Source organism: Macrobrachium rosenbergii, chromosome 27 (assembly GCF_040412425.1).
Source record: "Macrobrachium rosenbergii isolate ZJJX-2024 chromosome 27, ASM4041242v1, whole genome shotgun sequence".
Lineage (NCBI taxonomy): Eukaryota > Metazoa > Arthropoda > Malacostraca > Decapoda > Palaemonidae > Macrobrachium > Macrobrachium rosenbergii.
Genome location: NC_089767.1, coordinates 15189749 through 15210712, shown reverse-complemented (window position 1 = coordinate 15210712; position 20964 = coordinate 15189749). Strand labels below are relative to the sequence as shown.

General features: G+C 40.1%; 1 protein-coding gene across 2 annotated transcripts in view; it reads right to left on the bottom strand.

Moving 5' to 3' along the window:
* Positions 1-20964, bottom strand: part of Xpac (DNA repair protein complementing XP-A cells homolog Xpac) — a 77101-nt gene that overhangs the window by 14158 nt on the left and 41979 nt on the right. For both annotated transcript variants that reach the window (XM_067128972.1, XM_067128971.1), the window contains exons 5-6: positions 17179-17344; positions 5006-5123 (exon numbers count right to left, since the gene is read on the bottom strand). In XM_067128972.1, the coding sequence (XP_066985073.1) occupies positions 5006-5123; positions 17179-17344 (284 nt within the window). The remainder of the gene's footprint in view (positions 1-5005; positions 5124-17178; positions 17345-20964) is intronic.

Sequence of the window (20964 nt, the reverse complement as noted above, 5' to 3'; positions counted from 1 at the left end):
AACGTGTCTTTTTAATAAGAAAACTAGTATTTTGATTCAGTTGGCTTCGTTCGCAAACGATTAAAGCTCCTCGTTTTTATCCCTTTTTGTATAAAATATACAATTTATCAATTATATTATTGTGGCTTTTTAATCATTATTTTCGATCACAATATAGTGATGCTCCACAATTTTATAAATAGTCATGTTCTACGGGACAGTTATTTATAAATAATCGTACTTATCTGTCTCCTTTTTCATGATTTCCTGAGCCGTCCTACAAGTCTTTGTTCTGCTACCATAAACCCTTAATCATCAACACTAACATAGCCAAGGGAGGTGTGAATACATCCAAAATGTGGACAAAGAAATGGTGATGTCTAAGCCATGGCACCTTTACGTTACTCCAAAATCTTACAGTAACCTTGGCTAGCCTATGAAAATATACACTAACTTACAGATTTTTATAGAATTCAAGGAAATAAAAATGTTCATGTTGACTTTTTATAAGTGTATGTTAAACACAAAAACCAAAATGTGTCATTCAATAACTTTGTCACATTAGCCTAGCCTACCAAAACCATGTATTCATGATCAAGCAGCTATCATCAAACACAAGACTTCCAAAGGTATTGTACTGTATATAATGTGTGTGTATGTATAATGCATCCTGTATTTTGTAACTAGAAAATAAAAAAAAATTACCAGATTACCATTAATGCTGAATGGTAGTGCGCATACTGTATAAGTGCAATGCTACTGCACTTCATGTTTGCTAAACTCCCATTATTCAAATTCTCTACGGACAATGTTTTCTTTCCACAGTACTGTACAGTGCATATGGTTTAAGTTACATCATTAGCCAACAGTAGGTACTGAACCGTACAGAGTAAACTTTATACTAGAATACAGATTGAAAAATAAAAGTGCAGTACAGTAATGCAATAAGACATGATGCAATAAAACTGAAAACACCTTTCCCTGAATACATCACTATCCTCTTCCCTGCCTGTCCTCTGCCAGAGCTCAAGACACTCTTATTCTCCTCTACTGGCCCTTGCACATCTTGATTGCACCACCACATCTCTCATTCTCTGTACTCATCCCCACTGTCACTTGCAAACTTTTGCTGACTTTTGTAATCCTTTTCTCAGTGATTTCCACTGACCACTTATTGATGTTATTTTTCTGGAAAATTTTTCTACATACTGCTTTCTGATGTCTTCACTTCTTAGTTTTATGTTTTCATTCTTTAGAGTGGCTCTTTTCATCTTTCTATCATCCACTACTAAATTAGCTTGTAGCAATCTATATTGTGTTATGCAAGCGTAACCTAGTGCAATAATGTTTTTTATTTTGGTTGATGTATCATCCCAAAAACATGTATTATCCAAAAACATGATGTATCATCATGTTTCACCATGATAAAACCAATGTATTTTTAGCTACGTTATTACCTCCTCTCTTAGCTTCTTAAAACAATGCATTCAGCAACTTCAATCCTTGGCTTTAGCAAAAATTCTAATACAAAAGGTTCTTTCTTCCTCCTGATTTCTTTTTCATATGCTATCAACCCACAACATCCTCAAAACAGCTCTGTACATTCATAAATGTCCATTTAGGTTCCCTACTATCATGATCCTATCTGACAACATCTTAACAGTTTTTCCTAAAACTCTTGCTTCTCTTCTGATCTTCCTGACCGTGGCGAGTAAACTAAAACGTGCATTATCTTCTCTCCTAACATCATTTTCATTTGCAGGGCTAACCCTTGCTCATAAAATGGCCACCCCCATGCAAACGAAGTGCAAATGGCTGTCCATATACTGCATATAGTAAACAGTAAACCCTCGCTTTAACGGACCCAGAACAATGGACATCGGATTTAATGGACAAAATCCAGCCAAGGGTAGTGGCTGTTGTTGTTTACATTTACTCGTGCACTAACCTCAGCATTGGTGTGAAATTGGAACTAACCGTGTACTTCCGTGTATAAGGCAACCTTAAGATAAGACAAGGTAAAAAATTATGGCATATTTTCATGCATTTATCTCATATCTCTAGTCTGTAGTATAAGATGACAGTATAAGATGACTGCTAAATTACACATCCAGCTGTGTATAAGCTACCTTTTGCAACAACAGGTATCTTATGAAACACTGGTTATATAAAGATGATGTTACTACAAATGCTGTTTTCCTTACTGTATCCCTAGAAAATCAAAATAAACGAAATAACAAAGCTGATTCTATCATGTTTTTCCTACACATGTTGCCTAACTGGGGAAACCATTGTTTTTTTTTACGTTTCATCGCCAATCACAAATGATAATACGATAATGTATGATAATTATCGTACCTAATTATCGTTTGTACGACTGAACTGTTCCAAACAGTTATTTACCACCAAAATGATAATGAATTTTTATGAAAAATGAATATTTTGTTATCCTAAATATTATTACTACCATAATTGCACTGTCATTAAATTTCTGAAAGGTTACTGAAAGATAAAGATTGCTGTGAGTGCAACCAAAACTCGTTGTTTACATTTCATTGATATGGAATTATTTCTGGAATTGGCTATTTACTATGAAGATATGCCAATAATATATGAAGTGAAAACAGTTTTATTACGTTTACGTTTTATCACCAATCACAAACAACAATACGATAAAGTACGATAATTTTCGTTCGTATGACTGAACTGCTCTAATTAGTTATTTACCACCAAAATGATAATATTATGTTATCCTAAATGTTATTACTACCATAATTACACTACCATGAAAATTTCTGAAAGGTTACAGAAAGATAAAGGTTGATGTGGGTGCAACCATAACTCAATGTTTACATTTTGTTGGCTGGCCTCGCATAGATAAAAGCTGATTTCATTGATATGGAATTATTCCTTGTTAGGCTATTTATTATGAAGATATTCCAATAATATATAAGGTAAAAATGGTTTTATTATGTTTATGTTTCATTGCCAATCACAAACAACAATACGATAATGTACGATAATTTTTGTTCGTATGACTGCATTGTTCTAAACAGTTACTTACTACCAAAATGTTAATGAATTTTTGAGGAAAAATGAACATTATGTTACCCTAAATGTTATTACTGCCGTAATTACACTACCATTAAAATTTCTGAAAGGTTACCAAAAGATAAAGGTTGCTGTGAATGCAACCATAACTCAATGTTTAAATTTTGTCAGCTGGCCTTGCATAGATAAAACTTGATTTCATTGATGTGGAATTATTCCTCAAATTGGCTATTTATTATGAAGATATGCCAATAATATATAAGGTAAAAAGGGTTTCATTACCTTTATTATCAGTTTATTTCATATTGTAAACATTTTCATGTATATCAGTAGTTATCCCACCTAGGCTGAGGCTAGCCTACCAGTAAACATCACTTAAGACACGAAAAAAAAAATCTTTACTTTAACGACAATCGGCTTTAGCGGATGAGCCCGTTTTTAGTCTGTTACTCCTCTCATTTTTGTCCTCCCTGTATTATTCCTCCACTGCCACCAATCTCTTGTTTGTTATAAGTTGCCACAAGAGACAGCCACTAAAAGGATTGCAGTCGCTACCAGTAGCAGACATATTGGACCCTGAGACACACTGGTCTTGCCATGAGTTAGGCACGCCCAGCCCGAGTTTGTTCTCATCATGTTTTGGTGAGCGAGCAGACGTCCATTGTTCTCGCTCACCCATTCCACAGGTCCACCAACCTATGCCTCATGTGTGATGGGCCTTAGTTCAGGATACTCATATACTGTATATGGATCGTTCCTTTGAACTCCTACAGTAAGCCTAAGGCAACTCAAGTATTTTGGCGACCTGTTTTTTCTCCCACTGAAATATTCCTCAACTTTTTAACGAACCCCTCCAAGTAAATCCCATGCTCCACCACATGAATTTCTCTCTCTCCACTCACCTCAGTAAACCCTCCTTTTGTTCCCTAATCCATCCCTTTCTCAGCCAAGGCCACCCATTGTTTGCATGCTAGTTTAATTCCAATTTGTGAACAGTGCAATATAAGTGAGTTCTGATTGGCTGTGCACGTTGATAGTTAGTGAATCTTTATCATTTCAATTTTGTGGTATTAGGGCTTCAATTCTCACCAATCCTATTGTTAATTTGATACCTCTCTCTTGCAGAGGGATGCCTTTATAGTAAGTCAAATTGGAAAATCTCAGCTCACCCTTTCATTTGTCGTCTGGACCTATCCACGAGCAACAGGGAATTTCATCGCACCGTCAAGTCAATATCTATATTTTATTTGATTATTCACGTGTGGCCCCAGTTCTCATTAATCTGTCTATTGTTATTAATCATTAAGTAAATGTAATTAATTGTTAACTGAGTATAATTACACCTTGCAGTAACTTGGCTAAAAAGAGTACCGAAAGTTAGTATTCACCTTCTTTCCATTTTTGTCAGTTTTATTTTGTTTTACAGTCAGCCATTTCATAGCATTCCGCTGCCAAGGCCGAGGCTGGCAAGTGACAATCATCGAAATCTTTAACACTCTTTAATCTATTCTTTCACTATGCAAAACATTTGAGGGTAGTAAACTCTCAATTGTTTGTGATAATTCATCCCTATCACCTCCAGATAGTTGAAAAAAGGATACCACAATCTACAGTGAGTCATATATTACACAATAAATGGTAAACTCCTATATGAGGTGTTTATGTAAACTTACATATTTCAAAGAGGTGTATTTCAACAAAGTGAAGGTAACATTCTATGAGGCATTAAAGCCTAAAATTATTAAGCCTTTACTTTAAATTAATGATTACTAGTGGCAATGCTAATACAACTCTTTACACAACAGTTCAAAAATGCCTCTAATAAAATTCACTATAAACATACACTATTCCATTCTTTTGTTTACAAAATATCTCAAATACTGTTACACCACAGGTTCAAAACATACTGAAACTGTCCCATTAACCAAACAGGAATGAATAAAATATTAAGCAAGACCATCAATAAATAACATACCTTTCATTTTCTTGTTGAATCTTTTCTGTTTATTTATTTCTCGTTGGTCCTCTTTCTTTTCTATAGCTTCTTCTAAGGCCTCCTCAGTTCCCCAAATCTCAAGAGATCTCTTTTCTACCTGTTTTAACAATGTAACAAAAGAAAATATGAAATCTACACTCTTTTACAAAATACTTAAATTTTCCATTCAGCATGGATTATACCAGAAAAAAATTAAGGTTGATCTCTTTTTAGTAATAAACATTAGCATGATTTAAAAAAACAAGCTTTTAACACTGTACAGTGTGTACCCACAAAAATCACAATTTTTGAAAGTAAATTGAATTTTTCTTAACTATACAAACCTGAGGTCCTTTACATTAGGAGTTACTTATGGCAAAGCTGGACAAGGCCATTAAACTCTTGAACAAGGTGGTTAGGCACAACTGCCATCAGGTAGGCAGGAATACCCACCTGCCTGGATGTAAACATTCCAGTTTGCCTTTCAGTCCAAGTTCAGATTGAGGGGTGGCATGAGGGCATAAAATGTAATGTAAAGGACCTCAGGTTTGTATATATACAGTAGTTAGGAAAAATACAATTTACTTTCAAAAATTGTGATTTGTTCGACATGATATACAAACCATCAGTCCTTTACATTAAGAAGACTCACTGGTTGGAGGGAGGAATCTGAGTGAGTCTCTTGAACTGACTGGAGTTCTGCACACCTGGGCTACTCCTCCTGGTTGAAAGGGCAAGGAAGAGTAATGTGCCTCTGACAGACTGATCGGAGTGTAGGAACTGCAAGATCAAATGTCAGATATTGGACCTTTTGCATGAGTGAGGAAACGTAACTCATAAGAAATAAGCTGGGAAGAATCTTAGAGTCTGAGGCAGTAAGGAAAACCTGAGATAGGGATTCCGTTATTGCCAGTCTCTCCTTCCTCCCCTTGCTAGAGGAAGGAATGGAACTGCTTCTATGATTCTAGAAGAAAAATAGAATGGGTGCTTGATGTGTGTCTTTCTCATCCATCCAGCAAGTATTGGTTTGAGTCCTATTCTCATCCTGAAGGAGGAGAAGTAGAAGGATGGGGAAGGAGGAGGAAGAGAGGCCAGCCACTCTCGGTATCCTCCTCACTTCCAGAACCAACACCTTAGGCGAGATGCTACTAGTCCTCTTCAAGGAGCTGGGTAAGAAAACACAACTTATTGAGCAGCCACAACAGGGCTGACAGAAACTTCTGGAATGTGAGGAGAAAGGTTCCAAGGGCCTGTGGGCAAGACCTTCAGGAAGACAAGAGTGTGGTCTTTGAGACCAACATCTTGCTTCAGACCTGTACCACAGCTCCATAACAGAAGCCCTATTTACAAAAACTTCCCGGAATCGGTGAGGGATGGACCAAGCCATTGACTTCATTTTTGAGCTCTTGGGTGGAAAAGAAATGGTATCATTATCGAATATATCAGCGTCAACGTATATAATTGTACCTCCTAAAGCTAATGACTTAATTTTTTTAGTTGTATTGTACACTAAATTGCGATGATTGCTTCACAAGGCCAGGAGAAAGATTTGTCCTTAGACACTTCTTCTTTGGGAGAGATTGTTATGAAGCTAATTGATTGAAACGTCGAGACGACATCCAGGTTAGGAATGTCGAGCCTTTTCGAAAGTACCACAGCTCCCTAATAGGATAAAGTAATGACTGATCTGGATCATCGACTAATATAAAACGGTGCAAATATTACAACCGAGACGAAAGTTCTGAGATGTTGGCATGGAGGAGGAAGAAAAGGATGACTCGAACCCGACAACAGATGCCGATGGTTTCGGAGTCCACAAAAGATAAATCCGAGTTGAAGGAGTCAAGGTATTGATCCCCTTCACCTGTTCTTCCATCTTACGCAAGACATAAAAAGAAAAACGCCGAAAAGGCCTTTGTTGCAAAAGAGATGAGAGATGGTCCTAAGATGTAAGGGCACATCTTTTTCCAACGGTTGAGTTAAAGTTGACTCTCATGGCAGTTATCGTGATTTATATGCATGCAGAGCATGGGACAGGAACCCTGAAAACGAGAGTCACATGCCATCCAGAGAACAGTTCCTGGGACAGCAAGACTAGAATGAAGCTTACAATTGCTTCTCATCCATAGCTATTTCAAAACTGATAAAAGTAAATCTTTGACTGAGGAGACATGAATTTTCATATATAAAACTTTATGTAACGGCTAATATAGAACAGTACCTTAGTTTTCAGACCAGGAGGCGTAAGTAAAAAAAGAGCTGATTATCAGCTCTCCTAGCAAAATGACCCATGATTGAATATTACTAGAATTAGACTTGCGTTTTTTTCTGTGGTTAAGGTTGAAACCAATTTCCACTTGGCATTACAGACAATGGGAAGGCGTTTACAGAACAAAGTAATGAAGTGAAACCACACAAAGTCCATTATAGCGAACCCGACAACAGATGAATTTCTATCATCTGAGAATAAATTCCGGGGTATTGATCCCCTTCATCAGCCAAGGCCGGCGAGATGAGAGATGGTCCTGAAATCCAGCCCACAGAGTGAGACAGGAAGTAAACCATGCCACCCAGGAAGAGTTCTGGGACAGCAAGATTCAGCTTCAACAAAGAGCTTGAGGAGAAGAAGGCTACTTCAGATAGAAGACTAGGTCACAAGGGCCTACATTCTTCACAAATGAAAGGGAGAGAAGCAACCCTCGGCAGAGAAGACGAGGAAGTCCAGACTTGAAGAGTGACGCTGACCCAAGAAGTAGTTCAGTCAACGACATCCACCAGCAAAGACGGATCCAGTCCCTGGGACAATGTTGCAATGCTTGCAAGGAAAGCTGGAAGGTCTCCCAGTCCTGAACACACAGGGATGTACTGCCTGAAGAACCGCTTCTTGTCTAGCTGCTACAGGAGGTTGGGTCAAGCAGAACTCTTCTCAATGCCTTGGAAGCAGAGCTATCGGGTCAGGCGTAAAGGCGAAGTCTTCCAGCATTTGTCTGTAACTCAGGGTGAGCAATGCTTGTGAACCCCTAGAGAAACAGACAAATATGGAGGGGAAAACGTAGATATCGATTTTTCCCAAAAAGACAGCATGCCTCACCATAGCGGCCCCTGGGTCTGGTACGAAGGAGTGAGAAAACTACTAACTTTGTTGTGCAGGGAGGCAACAGAGAGATGGTAGGGACCTCTCAGTCGAGCAGTCTCTTTGTGAATCTTTGTGAGTAAAAGAGAGAAGAGCATGTTCTGTCCCAATCACTCAAACTCGAGGCCAAGCTTGCCTACCAATACATCTCCACCAGGAATGCATCTGGCTAACTGAGCTATTGAGTGTGCTATAGAACACTCGTGTACCTGCAAATGGCGACAGATGAAACAGGAGGAAAAAATTATTCCCTCTTGTTTGTCGATGAATGCCACTACTGTGGTTTTGTTGTTCAACAAAACCACTGTCGCAAAACTCATCCTGAATTCTCGGAAGGCCAAAAGGCTGCCTTGAGTCCAGGATGTTGATGAGAAGGTACTAATCATCTTGGTCACACACCTTCAAGACAAAGTCTTACAGGTGTGCGCCTATACCTCAATTGGTGAGTCCGGAAGTAGACACATGATGTGAGGGGAATATGCAAGCATATTTGAAGTTCCTCCAATCAAGCATTAGCCTAACTCTTTCCTCATGCTTTCAAAGAGGAAAGAAGGATGGAGGAATGGAAGCAGACCTGCATTCTCCACCATGGGGAAGCTTCTGCAAGATGACAGGATACCGAGATGATTAGCTCTGGCCAGGCTGGCATTTCCTGAATCGGGAGGACTGGAGAGGAAGTGGGATGGAAGTTTGATGAAAAGAATTGCCAAGACCCAAGGGAAATAGATACTTCTCCTGAAGGAATCCATTCCCAGGTCTCGGCAATGTCGCTGCCAGCTCCAGAGACTCGATAAGTATCATTTCATCCAGGCATCTGCAGTAGGAGAACTTCTTCCCGGTCGATACTTCTTTCTCTCTTCCCTTCTTCCCTCCTTCCTTATGGAAAAGAGGGTGGAAAGAGACAGTTATGCGCACTTTCCCAGAAGGGAAGAAGAGGGCTATGTGTTCAGCGATCTTCTTCTGAAGCCTGGGACTTCTTAGTAGTTGAGGGGGGTTGACTTGAACTCAAGGTCAAGCTGAGATGACCAAGACCCAAAGGACAAGGCAGTGCCCTGGTATAAACCTTGATTACCGCGGTACCTGGCAAGTCTCTGAAAGAGAAAGGTTCGTTCCTAAGGGTCGAGCCAACTCGGGACTTACGAAACCAGAGATCTGAAATAGGACAAAGTCCTTCTTCTTAGCACCAGAACTGCCCACAGATTGCCATCTGGTATAGAAAGATCCACCCCTGGACAGGACCAGTTTCCAGAAGGCAGGGTTCTTTCCAGGAATGGTCATATCCAAGGAGAGAAAGCCTAAAAGTGGTGGATCACGGATCCACCAGGAGAATGCCTGGAGGAAACCAGCAGGTGCCCTTCAAGATCGCCGTCTCTCATTGTGGAAGAGAATACCCTTCACGGCAAGGAGAAACAGAGAGAACCCAAAGGCAGAGTCAGAACAACCTGCAGTTCTCTGAGGCAAGGAGAATTCGCTCTTGCGCAAGCAAGGAGCTTGGTGTCTAGACCTGAATGAACTCCTTGTCCGAAGAAAGGTATTCATCTGGTCTTGAACCTCCCTAAGCAAGGACCACTGCCCCGAAACTCTCGGCCCCTTGGGAACTGCAAGGGTTGCGAGTGATGAAGATTATTCATTTGGGGGAGCAGCGGTCCTGTGCCGGGCAGTGCAAAGTTCTCTGAAAAACGAGGGCAATTGCAACTTGAAGAGAAAGACCCTCGCTGCTTCCGAAGCGTGAAACTCCTGTACCTCTCTCCTAGGAAGGAGACCTTGACAGGTCCCAAGAAACCTTCCTCAGCTACCTGGTTGTACTATGAGACAATCTGGGGAGCGACACCCAAAGCACGCCAGGCAGCCGAACTCCAAAGACAAATTTGTCGGAGCTCTCTCTGTCTGTCTTGCGCCTCTCGGAACAAATGAGAGGAGAAGAGAACAGGTGAGGAGAAAGAGTACCCCTACCTGTCCTGCCAGTAAGACCAGCAGGACAGGTGGACCGTGAGCAATAATCAACCAAAGGAGATTATTGCCACATGGGGAAGAAGAGCGTTTGTGCCATGGCAAAGCGCTTTCCTGGGAAGAGCAGAAAGTTCATTCGAACAGAGCCGAGAACCAGATTCAGAAAAAACGAACGGGGTTGAGCCAAGGCGCACCAAACCAAGCCAATCACGCAAACACAATCCAGACTGGGTGGTATGTGGTGGACTGGGAGGCAGGCGGGGTGAGCTGAGTCGAGCCAGTCTCACAAACACAACCAGGGGCTGGGCAAGGCAGGCAAGCCGTGCCGATCACGCGAACACAATCTGAACTGGACAGGGCGGAACTCGTCTGCCGTGAACTAGCGCTAGTTTACCAATCTCTAAATTTCTTTGAGGCCGAGGCCCCTCGAGAAGAAGGTTTAAAGGGGAATTCTGTGTCTGCTATCCTGCATGCTAGAACCCTAAGGTTCAAGGCACAAGGATGAAACCTGGCCAAGCAACAGAAGCAGCTGGCGGGCAGTATAGAGTCTAAGCACAGAGACACCTGGCGTCCCGGCACTGAGACACCTGGGTGTCTTGGCACTTTCTCTTGTCCTGTGCCTCTCGTCAAGAGAGTGCTCATGATTCATAGAATTTGAGCGACCTACGAAACTCCCAAAAATTGGGAGTGGCTGCTTTCAGTTTCCTAAGAAACTGAAAAGAGTCAGGCACAGAACCAGTCTTAGATGCAGACTTCTAAGGCTGGCAACAAGAGCATGGCCTCGAGAGGCTCGGCTCGCAGCCCCTGAAACGCGAGACCCCAGAGGAGAATGTGGATTGGTTCCTGCCCGAGGGCAGGAAGAGCTAATGAGAGAAACTTGTCTCCCAAAGAGAGTCAGTCCCTTAGAAGTCCCACAGGACTCCCAAAAGGAATCTCTTCCCTGCTGCTTCTGGTGTTTGAACTGACAGGATTGAGACACCAGGCTGGGAACCCAACCGAGCACTGGTAAGCACTCGGGGAGGGCTTGTAGTGCTGGCAGGAAGAGCTGAGACACCTGGGTGCCTCAGCCCTTTCTCTCGCACTGCTCCCAAACTGGGCCAGGGAGAGTACTCTCCAGACCAGATCGGGATACTCAATATTCCACAGAATCTTGAGCACTCAAAGCGGCTCACCAATGAGCACCTGAAGCAGGCCCCGTCTTAAAAGGCAGAACCTCTAGAACTGGGATCGCAAACTGAGGTCTGCGCCTGCCCCAGCAGCTCCTAAACACAAAACCCATGGGTATGCCAATCGGTTCCCTAACCCGAAGGTCGGGAAGAGCCAACAAGAGACCCACTGCCTCCTCAGAAGGAGGCAGTCCCTAGACATCCAAGGGCATCAAGGGGAAAGAACCAGCCTTCCCCTCCTTCGGCCGACAGAGGTCTATCCAGTTCCTGGGAACTGGCCCACCTCGAACCTCAGGAGAGGAAAGAAGAGGCAACAGAAGACAAAATCAAAGATAAGTTGAAGATGACGGTGGCTACTTCCACAGGGTGACTTCCTTCACCTTCACTCCGACATCTTCTACAGGATGGTGGACATGAAACACTGTAACCTCCAGGCCAGCTAGGCAGGATCAGAACAGAAGCGGCCCAGGACATGACCACCAGGAGAAGCAGCAGGCACGATCAGGACAGCCGATGCAGGAGCTACAGAAGTGGTTCGGAAGGCAGGAGCTACAGCAACAGCCAGGAAGGTCACATGAAAGCCACCAGCAGTGACAGGAACAATCAGGATGGCTGCAGCAGGAGACCAGGAAGAGCCACCCAGAGACTGTCGTCAAGTCAACAGGACCATAACACAGGAAACAGCAGGAGCAGTTGGACCACAGATACGCCAGAGGTTAGTGCCACGGCATACAGGAAGGCCAGCAATGACAGCGATTGATCCACATCGGTGGGAACAGAGTTGGAACAATCCTGATGCGGAACTATGCCATCCAACCAGGTACGGTAAACCCCAACCTCTCCAGCACAAAAAGTATACCTTAGTTTAACCAGACCACTGAGCTGATTAACAGCTCTCCTAGGGCTGGGGGATTAGACTTATTTTCTGCCTGAGAGCCAGTTGATTACCTAGCACGGGACCTACAGCTTATTGTGGAATCGAACCACATTATACCCGAGAAATGAATTTCTATCACCAGAAATAAATTCCTCTAATTCTTCACCTGGAGACAAGTAGAACTCACCGACCACCAACAATAGCTCCCCACCACAATAGCCAAAATCTGCGAATACTTAAAACCCCTCTAAAAACACTTAGAACTGCCTATTTTGATAGTTTAAAACAAAACAACTCTAAAAATGCTTATACCTGAGTATTTTAATAGTTTTACCAAAAAAAGTGCATTTACTCATGAAAATATGAAAATACAGTAATTAGTGAATATTTCTCAGTGAAAATACGGCAAATGGGTGAATTTTCCATGAATAATGTATATATACGTTCAATCCGCGAATAGGTGAGTCTGCGAATCGTGAGACTGTGAATACAGGGGGGGTTTGCTGTACTGTGGTTGATCCCGAAGCAACACTGAATAAATGCTGGGACTCCTTCATGCAAAGATATCCCACCTGAGATATCCAGCCAACTACTGTACTGCTGTGCCTGTGATGCTCACTGTCAACCTGAAAGAAAAAGCAAAGAGATTAGTAGAGGGAGACTCCTCTCGCTCTGAGGAGAACTGCCCTACGCAGAGAGAGGATGCCCGACCGCCTGTTGGCCCCCTCGTGGACTTTGCCCAATGAGCGAGCAAAGAGAGTGAAGGAGAGAGATCTCTGCTGAAGGAAAGATAAGGAAGAACCTACATGGAGAGAGAAGGAAGGAGGGAAGGCCACCAAGAGAGCCGTGGCAGCGAAACTTACCGACGATGCCAGCAACCTCTCCCCTGCAACTCTCTATAGTGCAGGTGGCAAAAACAACACTCAGCACAAGCAGATAGAAAGTAGTCATGCCTTTGTGCATGGAGGGCGGGAGCCCAAGATGGGAAGCGAACTCTTACATCCTGATCAATGTAGGGGAGCGAAGATATTATGTCCCAAACTAATATCTCTGAATGTACAGGGGAACGCCTTCAGCATCTAAATAAAGGGCTACTGGAGGGGAAGCATTACCACTCGGTTACGCCCCTCTAAACACACCCTTGGCCGTCAAACCCAAGACACAGATGCAGGGGAACGACAGCTTATGCAAGGCTATCACAAATCGTGGGTTTGTATTAAAGAAAGATCCCACCGGGATAATAAAGAACTTAACGACAGTCAGGCAAAGAGATCTGAAAACACGTCTGGAATGGATGACGGCCGAAAACAAACTGGAATGTTTACATCCAGGCAGGTGGGTATTCCTGCCTACCTGATGGTAGTTACTGCCTAACCACCTTGTTCAAGAGTTTAATGGCCACATCCAGCTTTGCCATAAGTAATTCCTAAAGGAAAGGACCGATGGTTTGTATATCATGTCGGACCAAATACTTTTTCAGGTTCCATGCAAACATGATTATTTAAATAAATTAAGATGTATGTAAATGAAGAGAATTATGACATATCATGCAAACCCAATAGGCAAAATTGTGTGTGATGTAATGAGTAGAGCTCCTTTTAGTGGCTCAATACTCATCTAAGAAAATTACTCTAAAATCTTTTTCTGACTTGTTATCATATGTTGATATGCATAGTGTAGCAAATGTAATGAGTGCTTAAGCAGAGTTCAGCAAATAATAGTTCAAGATTATGGACAACTTTTTTTTTTTCTCTCAAATTGTGAGATCCATGATAGCTCAATAAATTAAAGTTCTGCCTCATTTTGTTACATTATTAAACAACTGTTATGAATGTTTTGTTTTTACTTAATCCAATGCAATATTTTATCTGGAAATGCCAAATTTGCTAATAAAAACTGACCAACTATTATATTAAGCTACAATGGTCTCCATACTATTATAAACTGTAAGCTGTCTAAACAGTTGGTGCTGGAATTCCTCACAGCTAATTTACCTTTGAGGAAAGTCATCCCTGCAAGTCAATTAGATAGAAAAAAGAACAGAAACCAGTCACTTTTAGCTTAATTCACCATAGGTAATCTTGAGAGTGTTGAGGATTTTTGTTTTTGTAGTCACTAGCACTAACAAGGCAATTAATTCCTTGAAACTCCAACCCCCTTTTCTACAAGATAATCTGGAATAAAAGCCAGTATTTGTACAGAGGGCTTAACAGATTAGAATGCCATGTGATTAACTAAACAAATGCCTGGTGATTCTAACAAAGTGTTCGCTCACATTTTGTTTTCATATACAATGGTGTTTTTCTATAAAATTAACATGTAAAGGGGGTAACACTTAAAAATAAATGCCAACAATAACCTCATCCTTGGAGATTTGAACGAGCTACTGATAAGAGATGTAGCCTTGGGAAATACTGGTAATTACATTTCATGATGAAGATAAGTGTTCTTTTCTAGTTCTGAAAGACTCTACCTAATAAAAATGCCTTGCTTTACATTCCATGAGGTTTTGGACAACAACTCTTTTACAAACCTCTAGCTACTAAAGACTTGGTTCCTGAAAGGAGTTACTCCCAATCCTGAAGAAACTGTGCCACTAAGGGTGCTAAGAACAACCAATCGCTGAAATAACTCAGGAGAAGTATTCCATATAAATGGGCATAAATTGACAGCAGCACGGACACCTGTGGTACTGTCAACACCCAAAAACACAAAGGTTTATACTGAAAGACCATTCAGTTGCAGAAGCATGAAGCACTTCCTGGAGCCTTAAAGGATAGGCACCTGGTAACAGGCATCCTCCAAGTCTACAAAATCCTTGAGGTTGCTGTTGCAAAATACCTATGTCTTGCCTTATTTTATTTTCAAGTCTCCTTTTGCATATCCCCTACTCTACTTTTACCTCCATTTTTATCTCACCAGAACTCATTTTAATTCCCAAATCCAATTTCCTTAAGTAGATGTCTTCAACTTAGCCCTTTTCTATCTTTTTACTGGAGGTAGACCAGTCCAGTGTGTTGTTTAGAGATGCCTGCACATAAAAAACCTTTAATAATGTCTCTGGGAGGCCACACTTCCCATGCTATTCCCCCACACACAGAGAATGCAAGGCACAAGGATGAGATGGAGGAACCATAAAAATTCTATTGCAACAACAGTTCAGGAATCTGGTACTGTCCAGTTTAACAGCCCTAAACAATGCCTAGGTATCAAGCTCTTCTTTCTCCAATGAAAGAAACCAGTGGATAACAAATATAACTCATTCAAACCTAGAAGGGATCTTCTTGCCTGTTACAGAGCAGCATCATCGTCATCATGCAAGAAAATTAATATTATTATAAAGCACCTGTGATTGTTGCACTTTCGCCTTATAGCAATCTGCCACCAGTAATCTCTTATGGATAAAAATAAATACTATTTCTGCTATTAAACACTGCACCTTCTGGATGCTCCCAAAATCATCTTTTACACAGCCCCTGAAGTCAAATTAAAAACTGGCTCACTATTACAATATTCCCTTTTGTTTTTTCTGTGTAAACATAAAAATATAAGATTTTCAAAATGATCTGAATTTTTCCTAGGTATGCAAACTATTGCCTTTCATATGAGTATCTTCATCACGAGCTGGGACAGTCACTGAACTTGGTAATGACGTCAAGAACTGGTGTCATGGGAATGAGCAGAAGAACACCCTTCACCTGCCTCACATGACCACTCACTTTTTCCTTTGGCCACATGGATAAAGCAGGTTGGTGAAAAAGGGATTAGATTATAAATGGCTTTGGTCTGTATACCTAGGAAAAATACAAATTATTTTAAAATTTGTTGACTATTCCTCCAGAATTATAAACCATCACCTTTTACATGGGATACTTATTCCTAAACTGAGAAGTCATATCCGATAAATGACTGGAGTTGAATCCTACCAGGAAATGCCTTTCTCTTGGTTAAGCAAGCAAGCAGGGGATGCAGTGACTCTTGTAACCTCCTATTTGATCTGAAAAGTTGAGTTGAGAGAGCAGTAAGGCATAAGGAATGAATGTGCCTCTGACCCAGGAAGAGTATTAAATTAAGTAAGGAAAACTTCTGAAGAACCATGAAAGCTTCCATAGAGGAATACAAGCCTGTAGACAGCTAATTCAGGCAATTACCAACTAAGATATATATACTCCAACTCACTAACCCCTTTTAAAAGGCACAGGGAGACACATGTTGGGAACTACACTAAGACCGGATGCCCAAAGCATACAATAGTTACTTGTACAGTATTTGGTCTGACTCTAGCAGATAGTTTGGCCTTGATCCTGCTCCAAAGGATAAAGAAAAGGTGAGCCAAGTTACACCACATTCATACCCTCAGATTTACACTATGCAAAAGTACTTGGGCAAGATATTTTTCTGTCCGGCCACCACAGGTTCCAAGTAGTAGTTATCCAAGGACTTACGGGCAACATTCCTCAGGTAGAACGAGGTAAAGTTTATCTGTCTATGCCAGACACCCATCCTCATTACCTGATATACCAGAACTTCCTTCTGAAAGGCTAAGGGCTGTGCTTTTCTTCTTGTGCCAACAAACATTTGAAGGTTTGAGGGTTATCACACTGAAGCAGTTATATGACTGATGGGGTGTTATGAACATCTCATCAGTTTAGTTAAGTATAAAATCATGCAATACTCAGTTCTGTATTAAACTCTCAGCAAAGAGATATGATGTCTAGCTTAACTACATTATTAAAATTCTATGTGGAAGAGAATAATGTTTAGGTGAGTGAAACTGAATTTATTTTTCAAACAAAAACCTGCAGTTAAATTAGTATAATGAAATTATTTGTCAAAACTGATTATAAGCAGCCATCAGAGAACAAATATAAAAGTTATCACACTGTCACTTAAAGGAAAATACATTTTAAAATACTTAAAAACATTCAAGAAGAAACATAATACAGTAATACATTTTAAAATACTTAAAAACATTCAAGAAGAAACTTAATAAGTAAATAATTATGGAAATGTACATTTTTGGTATGGTACAATAAAGTAAACTTACTTGAAGTTTCAAGAATAATTTCATGTCACCCCATCTAGAGTTGTGGGGGTTTTTCCGCACAATAAATTTCAGAGGTGGTTCTCGTTTCTCAAGATCTGAATCCTTTAAAAGATATTCATTCTTTGCATCTGTTTTTGTTATGAGACTGTGTTTGTCATCATTATCTCTGGGGAAAGGAAAAAAAGTTGTGATTTATACTGTTACAAGGTATCATTATGCACTGTATTTTCTTTTTGTTACTATTTCAATACTGATCCTCACCTTCCTTTGTTAGTAAATGCTCAGTTATCAGTAAACTAACTTTCATAATAAGTACCTGACTAATAAATTTTCATAACACAAATACTGTTGATTATTAATTTAAAAAACTTCAAGTCTTAGAGCTCAACAGTTCTATATTTTTATTTTTATTACTGGCCCACCTTAGGAAAATTACCTACTTTAACTCAGAGGCTGTTGTTTAAGTACTTAATAATAATAATAATAATAATAATAATAATAATAATAATAATAATAATAATAATAATAATAATAATAATAATAACTAGGAGATATTCTCTAAGGGCAGCATTGTTGAATCATATACCTGTAGTTGTTTCTGTGGAATTCAATTTGCATAAGTCTTCTCTGTGCGTCTTATATCATTCTTTTCATCAGTGTCTATATTAAGTTTCTTAAGGTCATAGAAGGATGGCCAAATACTTTCCTGACAAGCACTATCTTTCATTGTCTCTCAACTTCTAACAGGATCTTCCAAGGTTATACTTCTACAGGTATCATTGCCTTACTTCTACAGGTATCATTGCCTTACTGAATGTTGAGAGTCTCTTCACCAACATCCAAGTTGACAAAGTGATTGGGTGCATTCTGAACAGGGGGTACAGATGGAAGGTTACTTCAACTGTATGCACTGAAGAATCCCAACAAGCTTTCCTTGAAACATGCATGAAAAAGCCTCCCTTCAAAATCCCCATTAGGGAAGTATTTGCTAATCTCTATTATGCTTCATTGAAGAGAGTTGATTTACGACATTTACGATGCCAAGCCAAGCACTGGGACACTGTCAGCCATTCAGCAATTAAGACAGTAAAACGAGGGAACTGGAGTGGTTGGACAGCAATTTGAAGGCAGGAAGTGGAAATGGTAGTGAGTGCAGCTATGGGCAGAAGGGATACTGCACCCTTTAGTAATGCATACAGAGCACAACATGAGGTGCAATGACAGCACTACCCCTCTATGGGGATCATTGAAGAGAGGAGTTTTAAAAAAAAAAAACTCCCCAAAACCAATGAAATTTAGATGACACCCTTGTGGAGGTAAACACTGTTTAAGACCTGGAAATTATAATGAGTTCTTTAGAAGAATGCCAATTGTCCATTTTATTTGTGAATGAAGTACAGATGAAGCCCGCCCCCATTTCCACAGGCATCCTGCTGACAATATCACATACTATAGGTGTTTTCCCATGGATGAAGTAAAGGACATGTCCAAGCCTTTTCCATCTCCCCTTCATGAACAGCTAATCTTCATATGGAACGCCTGTAATGATCCTTAAGGTGATATTTCTCAATATATCCTGCCATCTGACTTCTATATTTATCTTGAAGCCATATTCTTTGACCTCTATATTTATCTTAAAGCCTTATTCTTTGACTTCTATATTTATCTTAAAGCTTTATTCTTAAGCTGCCAAAATATTTTAGATAGAGTTTCACTTTCATACCATGATTTATTTCTGTACAGCACTACAAATTACATCAATATATAATCTCAGTTTTGTATATAATTTTGGTTTACAGTATTTGCTAAGAAAATCACATAAAAATCTTATTAATTCTCATAATTTTAAAAATTTTACTTTTGTCATAACCATTAACCTTTCAGTTCTGGGCAATTTTTTTTTTTGAGTGGAATGTGACTGCAAACCAACAGAAGACTTCATGAATGGGACTCACAAGCTTTACCACTGTATTTTAAATTTCAAACTTAAGAAGTATGAAAAATTGGATGAAATGTAACTAATAAGGATAAAAACAATCAAAATAACTAAAATTTTTCTAGTGTGAGACATGATAGCAAGTACAGTCTGTCCTCTTTAATCCAGCACCCTTGGGACCAGGCCACTGCCAGACCACAGAAAATGCCAGATGACACAAATCATCCCTAAAAAACCCTCTATGTATACTGCCGTATTACTAAAACTAGAGCAAAGTTTAAGAATGTAGTCACTGTCATTTGTTAGGTTTCATTCCATATAAAAATTCAAGCCTGCTCCATAAGCATCTCCCCCGAAAATTATTACACCTTCGCTACGTCAGAGCTTAAACCACTTTATAAGTGCACTGTCAAATTCTGATCTGGCACATTTCAATGTTTTCTGGCACTTCAAACTTTTCTGGCTTTCGTTTTCAGCAAAAACCTAAAAATCTGTTGCTTTTGTTTTTTAAACCTGCATGTGTGTGAGAGAGAGAGAGAAACTATTGGCCCAAGTTAAGTTGTTACACAGGCAGATATCCATTTGCAGAAGTCAAATAATACAGTTGTATTAAGAATAAGGATAATTTTAATAAAACTGTTCTTTCTGGGGACCTGTGTCACCCAGTGAAATGGTTCCATTTGCACATTTCTAGGTATAAGCACCCAAGTGTATAAAGAGTAACAGAAATAGATTTTCCTTTGTTAGCAGTGAAAGAGTAACAGAGAATTAGCCATACAAGAGCTTGGTGGCACAACTCAAAGAATGCTCAATGGATCTAAATAAAACTTAGAGAAAAGTTCATTGTGTTTTAATGCTGACCATTCATAAAATCAACCATAAATCCAAAACTAAGAGGCACACAGATAAAAATTCATAAATTTATAAAATTAATCAAACCAAGACACTTAAGGCTAACAAAATATGACTGACAACAAGGTGACTGCGGAATGTGAATGGGCCAGGCTGTGAGGCAAAGCCGACCTAAGGGTAGACGCAGGGCAAGCAGGCGAGACAGGAGGGCTAGAGACTATACTCACAGGTAAAAAGGGGGGAGGAACAGTCATGAATTAAACCCGAGCTGGAAAACAAGGGACAATACTTCCTGCAGCAACTGTGGAATATTTAAGAGCCTCTAGAGACTTAAGATAGTGGCGTTTAAATACTGTTGGTGATTTCCAGCCCGTATATTTTTTAAGATCATCAAAATTCATATTATGGAAAAAGTTAGTTGAGGTGGCCACCTTGACGAACATCATGAACCCGAGGTACTGATTCGGGTTTGCTTGTTTAATGAAATAAAGAATTTGTTGTCTGATGGCTTTTAGGGAAAGATTACCTCCATTTTCCCTAACAAAAAGGGGGCCTGAAGTTCTTTTAGACGTTCTATTTAAATAAGCCCTTAAAGCATTGACTGGGCACAAAGATGGATCCTGTGGAAGAGGAATAATCTTCCAAGGAGACCATCTATTCTGTGGATCTTTGTTCTTTGCTAAAAAACTGGGGTCCGGGGATAACAGAACTTCACCTGACGGGAGGAAATCAACATGATTGGGCTCTCTAGAAAGAGCAGACAGTTCAGAAATTCTAGCTCTTGAGGCTAGACTTACTAAGAATAATGTTTTTCTTAACAGACTCAAGTATTAACATAAAACATTATCAGTGTCTGATGCCAATTTAAGTACATCATTTAAGTACCAGGAGACCGTGTGTGGACGGGTTGCTGGTCTAAGACGAGCACATGCTCTAGGAATTGATGAAAAATAGGAGTCTGTAAGATTAATATTAAAACCATGTAAAAATATTCTTAA